At 41.6% G+C, this 14,261-nt stretch overlaps 1 protein-coding gene and 1 long non-coding RNA gene across 3 annotated transcripts in view; one reads left to right on the forward strand and one right to left on the reverse strand.

Annotated features, from left to right (window-relative positions):
* Positions 1-8,432, forward strand: part of LOC125751898 (DENN domain-containing protein 2B-like) — a 58,919-nt gene extending 50,487 nt beyond the window's left edge. For both annotated transcript variants that reach the window (XM_049031307.1, XM_049031305.1), the window contains exons 16-20: positions 1,512-1,553; positions 3,662-3,773; positions 4,831-5,070; positions 5,583-5,669; positions 7,914-8,432. In XM_049031307.1, coding sequence (XP_048887264.1) covers positions 1,512-1,553; positions 3,662-3,773; positions 4,831-5,070; positions 5,583-5,669; positions 7,914-7,948 — 516 coding nt within the window. In that variant the 3' untranslated portion in view covers positions 7,949-8,432. The remainder of the gene's footprint in view (positions 1-1,511; positions 1,554-3,661; positions 3,774-4,830; positions 5,071-5,582; positions 5,670-7,913) is intronic.
* A 142-nt stretch (positions 8,433-8,574) lies between these two features.
* Positions 8,575-13,345, reverse strand: LOC125751911 (uncharacterized). The gene is made up of 3 exons (XR_007400810.1): positions 13,114-13,345; positions 12,562-12,625; positions 8,575-12,453 (listed from the first exon to the last, which is right to left on the reverse strand). It is a non-coding gene; the product is annotated as an uncharacterized LOC125751911 (long non-coding RNA).
* Positions 13,346-14,261: the final 916 nt, after the last annotated feature.

The following is a 14,261-nucleotide window of genomic DNA, read 5'->3' on the forward strand; positions in this document are numbered from 1 at the left end:
ACTGCATTTGTCCCACACTGCATTTGTCCCACACTGGATTTTGCCGTACTGGAGGGTTTGTTGACTGTTGTCAGCAGCACAGTTTGTCGTTTTTTTTTTTTATTGTATTTTCATATAACTCCCCAAAATTATATCTAGACGTGTTTCTCTGAGCTTTGCTAGGGAGTGAATATGAGGCCTTTTACGATGAACCTCCATTTGAGTGTCTGTGTTCTCAGATTTATTAGGCAAGTAAGAGTGTATCTTTATACCAGAGGCTGAATACATTTGAGAAGCTGCACCCAGAGGTCCACAAATCAGCTGGTGTTCGTCGTTAGTTAGCTGCTGCCTGACACACCATCACTAGGGGCATAGGCACTTCTGCTCTCTTTTCTGCTACAGCAAAAATGCCCTTTTCCGGTGGTTTCTGGTGATGAATAAACAATCTTTAGCCTGTAATTTGAAGGCTGTGATTCATTCTGAGTTTATTCTTTTTCAGTTTGAAGACTTAACTTGGGCATTGTTAGCACTTTTCGTCATGAAATTGCAGCAAATAATGGACATGAAGCTGATTTAAGCTCTTTCTGTATTTCTGTGTGACTTCTATGTCAGTAAGTGTTGCTCTGTTTGAGGTGTAGCTCCCATTTCTCTGTTTGCTGACCTTGATTTGGTTATTTAATGTGAGAGGCACAGAGTAAAACTGAAGATAGTGTTCCTGTGTTGTCAGTCTGTCACCACTAGAGGGGACACCTGATCATGAATAGCCATTAGCAGGACATGAGCGACACTGAGTTGCAGTTTGAATGCATAAATCACGTACATGGAGGAAGCTGTTGCCTTTGGTATGCTGTCAAGTGTGCTGAATTCGGCAGCAGAGAGATTACATATACTGTACTGCACAGAAGCTGTGCTGTTTGTTTACCACAGGAGAGACCTTTAATTATTTTTTAACTTGGTTGCTCTGGTACAAGTCATGTTCTTTGTTAGACCAAAAGCGGACTGGATAGAGATTATTTTATATCCATCCATACAACTTCCATGACCACTCATCCAGTACAGGGTCACTACAAGCCTGGAGCCTATCCCAGGCAGCACCCTGGGACCCCCTGGGTGGGATGTCAGTCCATCACGGCACAGGCAGGGATCCCCTGGGTGGGATGTCAGTCCATCACGGCACAGGCAGGGACCCCCTGGGTGGGATGTCAGTCCATCACGGCACAGGCAGGGACCCCCTGGGTGGGATGTCAGTCCATCACAGGACACATACAGTACTGATACATACAATTACAGACTGGGGAGAGTTCAGGAAAATGTATGGCCAAGATTATTAAACACAATAAATATATAGTGGAGACAAAAATGTTTGTGCCTCTTCAGCTTGTACACAAAACTTGTTTTAAATAATACGTTTTCAACTGTCATGATGCATCTGTTTTTGTAACACTCACCTGTAATGTCATTGTTATATTAATTTCTGTCTCCTGAAAGATTTAACTGAGTATAAATTGCTTCCTGTGTCCTGTTTTTTCCAGGCACTGATGGTGGACTTGGGAACAGACCGTTTTATTCGACAGGTCAGTTATAAAAAATTCATGTACATTCATGTGAAATGTATCACAATGGCATATATATATATATATATATAATGAAAACTCCAACAATTCTTACACATAGATTGCTTGTCTTTGTATTCCCTGGACAGACAACACATGCGGCTTTGGGACTGGCCGCCTAAAATAGCCAAATAACTCATGTATTTCATGGATCTTTTTCAAACGTTAAAGGAACGTCCGATGGGTGATGAACTGGAAATTATTACATTTTGAGACACATCATCCCAAAATTGAATCAGTGCTGCTTAGTGACATGAAAGGGAAGGGAGATGGATCTTATTTCCACTTCTCAAAAACATGAAACCCTACATCTGATAGATCCAAAACTGGAACAGGAGCGATAGGTCCTGTAGGCAGCAGAAAAGGGAGGCTGACAGACGCCGACTTGAACACAGTAATTGGACATTTTTGTCAGACTTCCCAGGAACATTGTGCTGGTCAGTGATTCTTATACCGGGGAGCATGAGATGGTTTTCTGAATATTCTTAAATAAAGTTCATATATTGTTTTGATCGGCAACCCCGCCATTGGAAAAATTTTATTAGTAGCAGTCCGGTAGTGGGAATGTACTGTGGCAGACTTGGCCACGTGGGCTTCCATCAGTACTGGTGGACACCCCCCTAAGTCTCATCCGCCCCCCACCCCCCCATAAGGATGGTGTGATGAGATGAAAATTTTTATGCCATCCAAGCCTACTGTGGGGGGCTAGAGACAGAGGTGGGCAATAGTGATTAGACAGGAGAGGGGGACCCATCTGTGGATTGGATCATTGTCATTTTTTGTCAGCTTCTTTGCATTTACATGCATGCTTGCCTTATCTAATTCAGCATTATGATAAATATATGTTTATTTCCAAAGTTAAAATGGTAATATAACAACTTTTCATTTGTTTGCTGGTGTTTATTTTTTGGTGTTTAGTGTGGCATCTGATATACAGATTTTATGTACACCGCACTGAGCTTGTGGGGCGGCTAAATGGAGCTTGTGTGTGTAGAGTGAAAACAATCTAGGTAGAAGAGGTTTTGATCCCAGAGGAAAATCACGATGAGGTTTGTATGTGTCTCTAAGTCTGACATCACATGGTAATCATGGTAATTACTTAGTTATACCATTGATGTATCTATTACCGTTTTTACTGTTATGTCACTGAAAACACTGGGAATAGTGCAAATGATAAGAATAAATAGAATATACAAGTTTATGAGTATAAATAATATATATAATATAAATGACATTTTAAGACATTGAAATTAAGACAGACACACAAAGAAATACCGTTAGCCATCTAATTTGTACAAATTGATGTACAAATTGTACAAATGTACAAATTGATGTTGAAGTAGAATGTGTAAAACATGAATAGTGTCAGACTTATGTGTCACTAGTAGGGCTCAGAGCATTTGGTAAAAACACATTCCCAGTTGATCCATCCAGCATGTCTAGAAATTGTATAGGTTGCAGTGTGTGGGTGGAGTAAGAGTTAGATGGGTAGGGGGCATCAGGGCTGTATGGGGAACATAGTGCTGTCACACAGTACAGACAGCATCCTTTCTAGTTTTTTCATTGTTTACCTATAACAATATATCCCTGCACAATAACGTGAAGACTAATCAATGCGCTGTAAACCCTGCACTCTGGACAGTTAGCTAATCCTGATGCCAATACATTAAACTGGAGAGCATTCAATTTTCATTTTCAGTTAACCGACAGCAGCATCTTCATTGTCATTAAAATCATGCATAAACCATTGTCATTAGTGAAGGCTTAATAAGTCGTGCCTCACCCCCTCTGGGGTGTTTGACTGCAAGGCTGCAGTTTAAAGTAACAGAATAACTCTCACGGTTGTTCTCAAGGCATATTAAAGACTCATTCCAGTCTGGGCGTGACGTCTAAGCATGGAGTGACATAAAGCTGACCTCTAATCGTGGTTTGTATTCTGCAGATGTTAACATGAGGTATAGAGTTTTGCTGGCAACATTGTTTTATATATTTTTTTGAAAATTTAAACCTGACTTAATGTGGATGATTTATATACAAGTGTTAGTAAATATGACATTCACAATGTTTAGATGGATGATGAGGCCGTACTCTTACCACGGAAACTTCAGTCTGCTTTGGAGCAGGCCCTAGAGCAGAGGAATGACATCATCAATCAGGACTCGGACAGCGAATCGGATGAAGGTAAGGGGGACGTCTGAGCCTTATTACCACTGGCCAACCGCAACACCATATCTCTGCTCTGCAATTGATTACCTTAAAAACTGGAGGAAAATGCAGCATTGCATCACGAGAGACCATTCAATTGAGTGATGTCAGTGATGCAAGGCAGCAGCAAAAGAGGAACAAGCCACATATGGTTCATTTTAGTGTGTAAACCAGAAAACAAAATGTATGAGTGGGAACTGATAACATTTGGAAATATTTATTAATATCTCAGTGACATATACAATGTAATATTTTACATATATAACCAATTATTAAAGAAAACAACCCTCAGTCCAATCAGAACTTCTGCTCAGGCTCTTCATACTATGTTGACACATAGAAATTATTTGTCACTTTAACAAATTGTTCATTTGGGTGAGATGAAAGCTGGAAGACATTTATGTTCCAAAGTAGCTTTTGCTGCAGTTTCCCTGTGATTTAAAAGGACATGATTTCCTTTTCTGTCCAAAACAAGATTGCCTTCGTATTCTGATGATGAATCCATCCATTTTCCAAACTGCTTATCTTACTGGGGGGTCTGGAGCCTATCCCAGAAGCAATGGGCACGAGGCAGGGAACAACCCAGGATTGGGGGCCAGTCCATCGCAGGGCACACTCACACACCAGTCACTCACACATGCACACCTATGGGCAATTTTAGCAACTCCAATTAGCCTCAGCATGTTTTTGGACTGTGGGGGGAAACCGGAGTACCTGGAGGAAACCCCACGACGACATGGGGAGAACATGCAAACTCCACACACATGTAACCCAGGCAGAGACTTGAACCTGGGTCCCAGAGGTGTGAGGCAACAGTGCTAACCACTGCACCACCATGCTGCCCCCTAGATAATGAATCCTTATAACTGAAACAATTTTCTGTGTTGCCTTATCTAAAACAGTGTAATATGTTTCTGAAAAGTGTAATCTGCAATATCTAGCTGAATTCTTAACAGGAACATGCTCATTTTGTCATGCCCTGCGTCCCAATCTTTTCTCCGGTCATATATGACACAGGCCCTGTGTCTTTCAGAGTGTAACTCCCTGAGCAGTGTGGTCTCCGAGGCCTTTATCCGCTTTTTCCTGGAGACCATTGGCCACTACTCGCTGTTCCTGACCCAGAATGAGCGGGGTGACCGCGTCTTCCAGAGGGATGCCTTCCGCAAGTCTGTGGCTTCCAAGAGTGTCCGTCGCTTCTTGGGTGTGTTTATGGAGTCCCAGATGTTTGCTGGGTTCATCCAGGACCGGGAGCTGCGGAAGAGCAGGGCCAAAGGTACGCCATCTGGCACACAGTTTGTTCTACTCTCTACTGAATCCTATGTCACCAGTCAGGATGTCAGCCCAGCTGTCCTGCTTCCTCCATGCTGCCTTGGCTCGGCACTTACATAATCTATCCATCTTTCAAGCTCTTATCCAGCACAGGGTTCTGGTCAATATCTGTCTGTGACATATATGTCATCACCCTAAATTCGTTGACTCTGTAGGGTTTGAGTGCCCTCTACTGGTCATATAAGTGTTTGACTGATGTTCAGAAAAAATAATTCCCAGGAGGCCTGGGGCACAAGGCAGGGTACCTCCTAGACAGGATTGCAGTCCCCGAGAGTGCACACAAACAACTACACCCTAAAAGCAAGGAGGAAACACATCACACAGGAAACATGCAAACCCCACATGCACAGACACCCCCAACTCTGGAGGTGTGAAGAAACAGTGCTACCCTCCATTGATAATTATATATTATGTTTGGTGCCATAACCTTGTATTAAATGCAGTACAATGCTGCAGGTCTCTTTGAAGAAAGGGTGGAGCAGTACCTCGAGGAGTTACCTGACACAGAACAGAGTGCAGTCAACAAGTTCCTCAGAGGACTGGGTAAGTAGAGCACCATGCACTCTTGCTCCATTAGGGACACTTTTTGACAGCTTTTTGGACGGACTCTAATTATCCAGCTTAACAGAATGTTTTTACTAGATCAAATATCCCTGGAACATATGGAGCTTCACCAGTGTGTGAACTAACAGATTGATTAATAATAAATTAGTACGCTGGTTGAAATGAAGACATGCACTCACAGTGTACGTCTCAGGGCCAGGTAGGTTGTAATAAAGACCTGAACTCACAGTGTATGTCTCAGGGCCAGGTAGGTTGTAATAAAGACCTGAACTCACAGTGTATGTCTCAGGGCCAGGTAGGTTGTAATAAAGACCTGAACTCACAGTGTATGTCTCAGGGCCAGGTAGGTTGTAATAAAGACCTGAACTCACAGTGAATGCCCCAGGGCAGTGTAGGCTGTAATAAAGCCTGCATTCACAGTGAATGCTCCAGGGCAGTGTAGGCTGTAATAAAGCCTGCATTCACAGTGAATGCTCCAGGGCAGTGTAGGCTGTAATAAAGCCTGCATTCATAGTGAATGCTCCAGGGCAGTGTAGGCTGTAATAAAGCCTGCATTCACAGTGAATGCTCCAGGGCAGTGTAGGCTGTAATAAAGCCTCCATTCATAGTGAATGCTCCAGGGCAGTGTTGGCTGTAATGAAGCCTGCATTCAGTGAATGATCCAGGGCAGTGTAGGCTGTAATAAAGCCTGCATTCACAGTGAATGCTCCAGGGCAGTGTTGGCTGTAATGAAGCCTGCATTCACAGTGAATGCTCCAGGGCAGTGTTGGCTGTAATGAAGCCTGCATTCACAGTGAATGCTCCAGGGCAGTGTTGGCTGTAATGAAGCCTGCATTCACAGTGAATGCTCCAGGGCAGTGTTGGCTGTAATGAAGCCTGCATTCACAGTGAATGCTCCAGGGCAGTGTAGGCTGTAATAAAGCCTGCATTCAGTGAATGCTCCAGGGCAGTGTAGGCTGTAATAAAGCCTGCATTCAGTGAATGCTCCAGGGCAGTGTAGGCTGTAATAAAGCCTGCATTCACAGTGAATGATCCAGGGCAGTGTAGGCTGTAATAAAGCCTGCATTCACAGTGAATGCTCCAGGGCAGTGTAGGCTGTAATAAAGCCTGCATTCACAGTGAATGCTCCAGGGCAGTGTAGGCTGTAATAAAGCCTGCATTCACAGTGAATGCTCCAGGGCAGTGTTGGCTGTAATGAAGCCTGCATTCACAGTGAATGCTCCAGGGCAGTGTTGGCTGTAATGAAGCCTGCATTCACAGTGAATGCTCCAGGGCAGTGTTGGCTGTAATGAAGCCTGCATTCACAGTGAATGCTCCAGGGCAGTGTAGGCTGTAATAAAGCCTGCATTCACAGTGAATGCTCCAGGCAGTGTAGGCTGTAATAAAGCCTGCATTCACAGTGAATGCTCCAGGCAGTGTAGGCTGTAATAAAGCCTGCATTCACAGTGAATGCTCCAGGGCAGTGTAGGCTGTAATAAAGCCTGCATTCATAGTGAATGCTCCAGGGCAGTGTAGGCTGTAATAAAGCCTGCATTCATAGTGAATGCTCCAGGGCAGTGTAGGCTGTAATGAAGCCTGCATTCACAGTGAATGCTCCAGGGCAGTGTAGGCTGTAATAAAGCCTGCATTCACAGTGAATGCTCCAGGGCAGTGTAGGCTGTAATAAAGCCTGCATTCATAGTGAATGCTCCAGGGCAGTGTAGGCTGTAATAAAGCCTGCATTCACAGTGAATGCTCCAGGGCAGTGTAGGCTGTAATAAAGCCTGTATTCATAGTGAATGCTCCAGGGCAGTGTAGGCTGTAATAAAGCCTGCATTCACAGTGAATGCTCCAGGGCAGTGTAGGCTGTAATAAAGCCTGCATTCACAGTGAATGCTCCAGGGCAGTGTTGGCTGTAATGAAGCCTGCATTCACAGTGAATGCTCCAGGGCAGTGTTGGCTGTAATGAAGCCTGCATTCACAGTGAATGCTCCAGGGTATGGTTGAATAATGAAGCAGTGACAGTATTCCTCCATCGCTGCTCTGAAACAGATATAGGACAAGAGTGCGACACTCAGGGACCATGTTCTGCTCTTGAATTACTGCTTCAAGGACTTTTCTGAGCTTGGGAGGCAGAAATATTGCCATGTCCATAACATCACGCCTTTATTAAAGCACGGTTCTTTGATTAGACAATCTCTGAAAATGTCATCTTTGAAATATTAGTTTGTATCTTTTTTTCAGGAAGTAAAATGAAGTTCCTTCACAAGAAGAGTTAAAGAAGTCATCGTACTTTGAGCTGTAACCATATGCTGAATAATGTCGATCTTGCTTTGTACAAACTCATTGGCAGAACATGCACTCTTTATGGAACCCATAACTGATTCTGTACATGTTGTTGTACTTCTGAAAAAGAGCCATTGTAAAGGACCGTGATTCAGCAGAATGTCCATCTGTTAATAAACTGTACCCATTACATGTCTATTTGCAGAGAAGCATGACTGAAGAATGCTATTGGAGAATACTAGAAGAACAAAAGTAAACCATTAAGTTCTTGAATTATGATGAAGAGAATGTAACTAACTTTGAATACTGTTTTTTTTATTTTTCATGTTTCTCATAATTGATATAGGTACTTTAAATGAATAAGTCCCATGCACTACAAAGCCCAGAAGGCTTATAAATACATAAATGTACACAGAGAAAATACTTATCTGGCACCTGTGATTACTTTGGCCAAAGTAAATAAACTGCAAAGCCGAATTATTTTTCACTCGGGAGAATTAGTACATGTGTTGCTTATATCAGTGGAATTCTGAACCTTGGTTCATGACACGAACCACCTGTCACAGAGGTGATACACTTCTCAAAAACTTACAGCAGAATATATCCTCATAATAAGTACCAGAACTACCCAATCTAATAATATGAACCTCTTTTGAAACTGCTGGAGTTTTTTTTAAACTATCTGTATCTTTGCAACTTTAGGTGTCATCGAGCAGAAATTGAATAATGCTTCAGAGATCCTTTACAGAATAACCAAATGTGGTGCTGAAAACCCATCTGGGGGTTTCCACAAACCCACACAGCTAACGGTGGACCCTCCCCACTCCACACACACATTTTGTGCATATTTATACATATCACACTACTAAATGCAGCTGAGGAGGATGGATCCAGTGCCATGACGTAAAACAGAAGCCTGATTAGCAGGTGCGTGTAGCAAGTAAGCAGTACCAGGACGCCTTACAAAACAGCATAAAAGCTAAACAAAGCTATACAAAAATACTCCATATATCCCATTTAATAAAAAAATATATATTTAAAAAACTGTCCAGGTCATGAGCACACAAGCTCCTCCCACTTCCGTAATCTTCTCCTCAGCCTTCCTGCCAAAGAACTTGGCCTTCATGATGACGAGCTGCTTTGGGAGTTTCCCTTTGCCCAACACTTTGAAGTAACCCTGTAAAAACAGAATTTCAGGGAAGCACACAATGCTCCCTATTGATCAAGCAAGCAACAGCACAGAGTGTTAAGGTTCATCAATGAAGCCCTAATATCCAATGCTAAGGTCATTCGAACAAAAATCTCCGTACGGATGTTGAGTTTGTGGTACTGAAGGTACCATTAGGTACTGGCAGGTAATTACTGAAAATTGGCCCAGGTTATGTTCAATAAGTCACAATGTTTCATTCTGATAATAAAGACATTCTTTTTGAAATGTGGCTACTGGGGTATCCCCTGACCTGATGATTCACCTCACTTTCATTTCCATGGCAGGTTTCTGCCATTTGATTGCAAAATTTCACTTTTTCTGTGAAAAACTGAGGGTGAAACTGACCAGTATTTTTAGTCAAACCACCATAATCTTTAATTTCAGCGTGATGTTTGAAAGAAATCAAAAATGTTGGCAAAAACACTAAGATATATCTATTAACAGGAACTGCAACAACAAATATAAATGAATTCTTGCTGTAAAGTAAAAATACAAAGAGTGCTTTGTTAACTGTATTAGTCTAGGTGGCATTTTGGATGGAAGAAATTTAGCTGCAAAAATGACCAAGTAATGCAGTCTGACAATTTAATATCCTCAGCAACAATGATCACCAGTCAGCTCGAAATGTGCAAACTGGCGCCTGATATTAAAACCCAAACCTAAACCGAAGTTGGAAAACTCAGACAAAAAACAAGCGAAACATTAATCTCACTATAATCAACCACATGACTTGTGGGCAGGAACTTTTTCCACTTCCACGCAGTTTCCATTTAACGGTATAAATAGTTCAATGTCTATTTTAGTCCTTTTTTTCAACTGTTGATATTTCAGGGTTTTTGAGGTGCAGAATCCTTTGCAGAAAACTATGAGGAGAATTTACATTAGATGGAAAAATCCACCATGATCCAGACCTACCTAAGGAACACAGTGCAATGGCCAAAAGGCACTCCGCATAGTCCATTATGGTAAAATATGCAGAATTAAAACTCAAGCACATACATGCCAAATCAGCATATTCCCTCTCTGTGTACATTCCTGATTTATAACAGTGAAGATGACTCCTTTCAACAGCTTTAAACAAAAAAAAAGTTCAGTGATATAAAAAAATCAGTGGATAGCATTTAACGCTTAAGTTAAAACTCCCCACAGATACATGGAAGGAGCCCTAGAACAGATCCTATGCCAGTCTGCTGCAACAAAGCATGACTTTTCACTTAATGCTTGCATGACCGCGATGATGGGGGCAGGACCGTCAGGTTTCTTGCCATAATTAACTCTGGTCTGCTCACTTAACAATGTCCAGAGCTTGTCTAGGTTGATGATTGGACAGAACATCGAGTTCCTCTTTGGGTGCTAATAAGAACATAAGAAATTTACAAACGAGAGGAGGCCATTCTGCCCATCAAGCTCATTTGGGGAGAACTTAAGCAATAGCTCAGAGTTGTTAAAATTTTATCTAGCTCTGATTTAAAGGATCCCAGGGTTTTAGCTTGTGCTACACTAGCAGGAAGTACTCTATACTCTAAGTGTTTTCTCAAATTCAGTTTAAAATGTTCTCCTGCTAATTTCCACCTATGGTCACGATTATTTAAACTAATATTAAAGTAGCCATTTGGCTGAACAGCATCCAAACTTGTTAGAATCTTATATATCTGGATCATGTCCCCCCCTTAGTCTCCTTTGCTCGAGGCTAAACAGATTCAGCTCAGCTAACCTCTCCTCATAAGACATTCCTCTAAGACCAAGAATCATTCTCGTCGCCCTACGTTGCTTCTTAAGGTATGATGACCAAACCTGCACACAATATTCTAGGTGGGGTCTTACCAAGGAATTATACAATTGTAGCATCACCTCCCTTGATTTAAACTCCACACACCTAGAGATGTAACCCAACATCCTATAGGCCTTTTAAATTGTTTTTGGTGTAATCTTACTCCAAAACTGCAAAATATAAAGCAACAACACACAGCAGAGTGTTCATGGAGGCAGCCATGTTTGTTCCGAGATGTGGTAGCTCGAACGGGAGATTGTCGGACGTGATGTCACTCAACTCGGAATTTCCGAGTTCCAAGAGAAAAACGAACGCACCATTACAATATCCCTCATCTCTTTTAAAACTATAGGTAAGATACCATCAGAGCCCTGCGATTTATTTATTTTGAGCTTAGCTAGGCTTTGTACCACATCAGCCTCAGTTATACATATATTAGACATAGACCATGCTGTATTCGTATTAAATGTTGGTAAGATATCTACTGTGAACACCCGTATAAAATAATCATTAAACTCATTTACTATATCAATTTCATTTTCAATTATAAGACCCTTACTATCCTGCAAATTAGAGATTTCAGCTTTTAGAGCTCTTTTGGAAAATGTCTCATACCAACCATTTCAACGTAACCTGGATGGCTGGGTGTAATGAGCACAGCTGATGTCGGACACTAAAAGCAAACAAAAAACATGCTGACAAAGGAGGCGTGCAGTGCCAAGGGTCCACATCACTACACATCCCCACAGAAGTCTCCTACAAGGCATAATGCAGTCATGGAAACTCTAAAGGGATGATGACCAATCCTTTCCGTAATTACACCTAAAGAAAGACGAACCGTCTCAAGAATCTAGTTTCTAACTGTACATTTAATGTCACTTTGCACAATGGATGTCTACTGGATAAATGAATGAAGACACTTTACTGTAGTGTTCCCTCACAAAAGCCACAGTTGCATAGAGACTCCAAGGCAATGGCAAATTTCAGGATGACAATCTAACCTCAGTCATGTTGCAGACCAGCAGAAAACGTTATGCCTGAGTCCTGAGCTGGAGAACCTGAAAATGACTCGGAAAACCACACTAACATTCAAAACAAACTGTTAGTTTAATAAAGGTACACAGTCACAATGGATCAAGGTACAATGAATCATGAAACAATAGAACAGTCAGTATCTGGCAATGATCTGTTACTTCTCAAAGTTTCTTTTATAACATTTTGCATATATAATGTGCACATAGGATATCATGCACTACTTTCCTTCAAAAGCTTAAGCCTTGTTTTGTGAAAGACCCTGGTACGATCCCTCATGTTATCAAACAAGCGAGGTACCTGATGATCCCACATGCTCAGTGTCAGCCTTAATCATCTCCACCCATATAGCCCACTTTCACACAGGTGCCATGAGCCCCCCGCCCAGCACAAACGGCCCCATACTCACTATTTGTCAAAGTTTATTCTGTGGTGATGCATGCCACCTGCATTACCGCGACCACCAGCATGTTTCCTGTGTTTGCCTGTATGTGATGATAATGAGGTGCCAGTTATTAAGGAGACCATCTCAGAGAGCACACACTTAAGGTAAGGTAAGAGTAACAGGCAACGGGAAAGGAAGGGGCGCTTACCATCACGGCCATTCCCATGGCTCACATGTCCCCTCAGCTTCCTGGTCTTGGAATTTCTGGTCGGCTGGAGAGGAAAAGTAAACAGGAAGTAGGGAAGTAAACAGAAAAAGTGGACAGGAAGGAGATCTTCATCAGAGGCAAGTAGCGGTGCTTTTACTACTACTGCTACAGCGCACTCAGTTCTAACACAGGATGTTATTTAGAACAATGTGTTAACGGACAAAAATGTTCAACAAACGCAGTAACAGAGGCGAGACAACTATACGACAAATAACCAAGTAACAGCTTCAACAGAACATTAACACCCGCACAACTTATTATGCGACATAAAAGCCACGTTTATTCAAATCCTGTACCTTACATACGGCTATTATGCGTGACTAATGACAGCTAGTTATGTCAATTAACGACGCTCCAATCAGTATTTGCCCAGGTACGTAAATTTTGATGTATATATTATTTTTAGGACATTCCATGCACTCAGCTCTTCCGTAAATGATGAAATGGTAAAATTTAATATTTTAATATGTGAACATTTCTTTACATACTTACTGTACAACTACTGCAGCGAAAAAGTTTTCTTTCGTGCGAATTAGCAATGTCTTTTGCATAACTGACAGCAGCCAGTGATTCATTTTTTACTCTTGGATCAATCAAGATTTAACTCGAAATTCCAAGAAAAGTTAATGTAAGATGTACATACCATCTTACAGATGGACTGAAAAAGCACGAAATTTGTAAATGTCACGATTACAACAGAGTTTTCGTATCTGTACGTTAATGCTACAAGGTTGCCGCCTAGTGTCAGGGAGGGGAACACTCGCTGTCAACTTGAAATTCTGGAAACGGAAAGTTACAGTTGTTCTTGATTGCTTGCATGCAGACTCAACATTTGCAAAATTTAACACACAGGCTTAAACAGTGGCACTCATGGTCAAAGTGACACATTTTGTTTTCAAAAGACCATAACCCTGCCAAAACATTTAAAATATGCAACAAAAGCAAATTTTGCCTTTAAACAACACAACTTGCAGCCAAATGTATACGCTCTTCCAATCAATTATTACACAACGGACAACAAAATATAAAATACAGCGATCAGTATGAAACAGTGCAGCTTTGCTTGTAATTGTGCTAGCCTACATGCCTGTGCCATTTGTTGACTTTATAAGGTATGTGCCAAATTTAACATCTTGTAAAGAATTGGATCCAGAATTAGAAATACTTTTAAATAAATGTAATTGATTCCATGTCATTCTTTTTCCAAACTGTAGCTGAAATCTGAAATGAAACCTATTGGATAAAACAGTTATCCAAGTAAAGTTAGAAGTACTGCTTCGCATCGCTCGTTCGCATATTGGTCAATACTGACAAGTGAACGTGCGAACTTTCATGTAATGTGTTCAGTCGCTAGGCCAAACATATTACATATTGACCAATATGCGAATGTGTAGCAGTGACCGATAACCCTGATGGATTATGCTCCTCATAGTTCCTGTGATTAGACCTGCCGTTTTGCAAGCGATTTCTTGCCATTTCCGAATAAAACTTTCAGCAGCAGCAGTATCTTACGAACTGCCACCACCAAGTATGAAAGTATGGTGGGAAATATTTAAGGCCAATTTATACGATACTACTGATCCCCCTCCCGCCCCAAAATACATTCATAACTTCCCGATGTCACAGTGGAAGGTGTACAT

This window comes from Brienomyrus brachyistius, chromosome 11 (assembly GCF_023856365.1).
Source record: "Brienomyrus brachyistius isolate T26 chromosome 11, BBRACH_0.4, whole genome shotgun sequence".
Lineage (NCBI taxonomy): Eukaryota > Metazoa > Chordata > Actinopteri > Osteoglossiformes > Mormyridae > Brienomyrus > Brienomyrus brachyistius.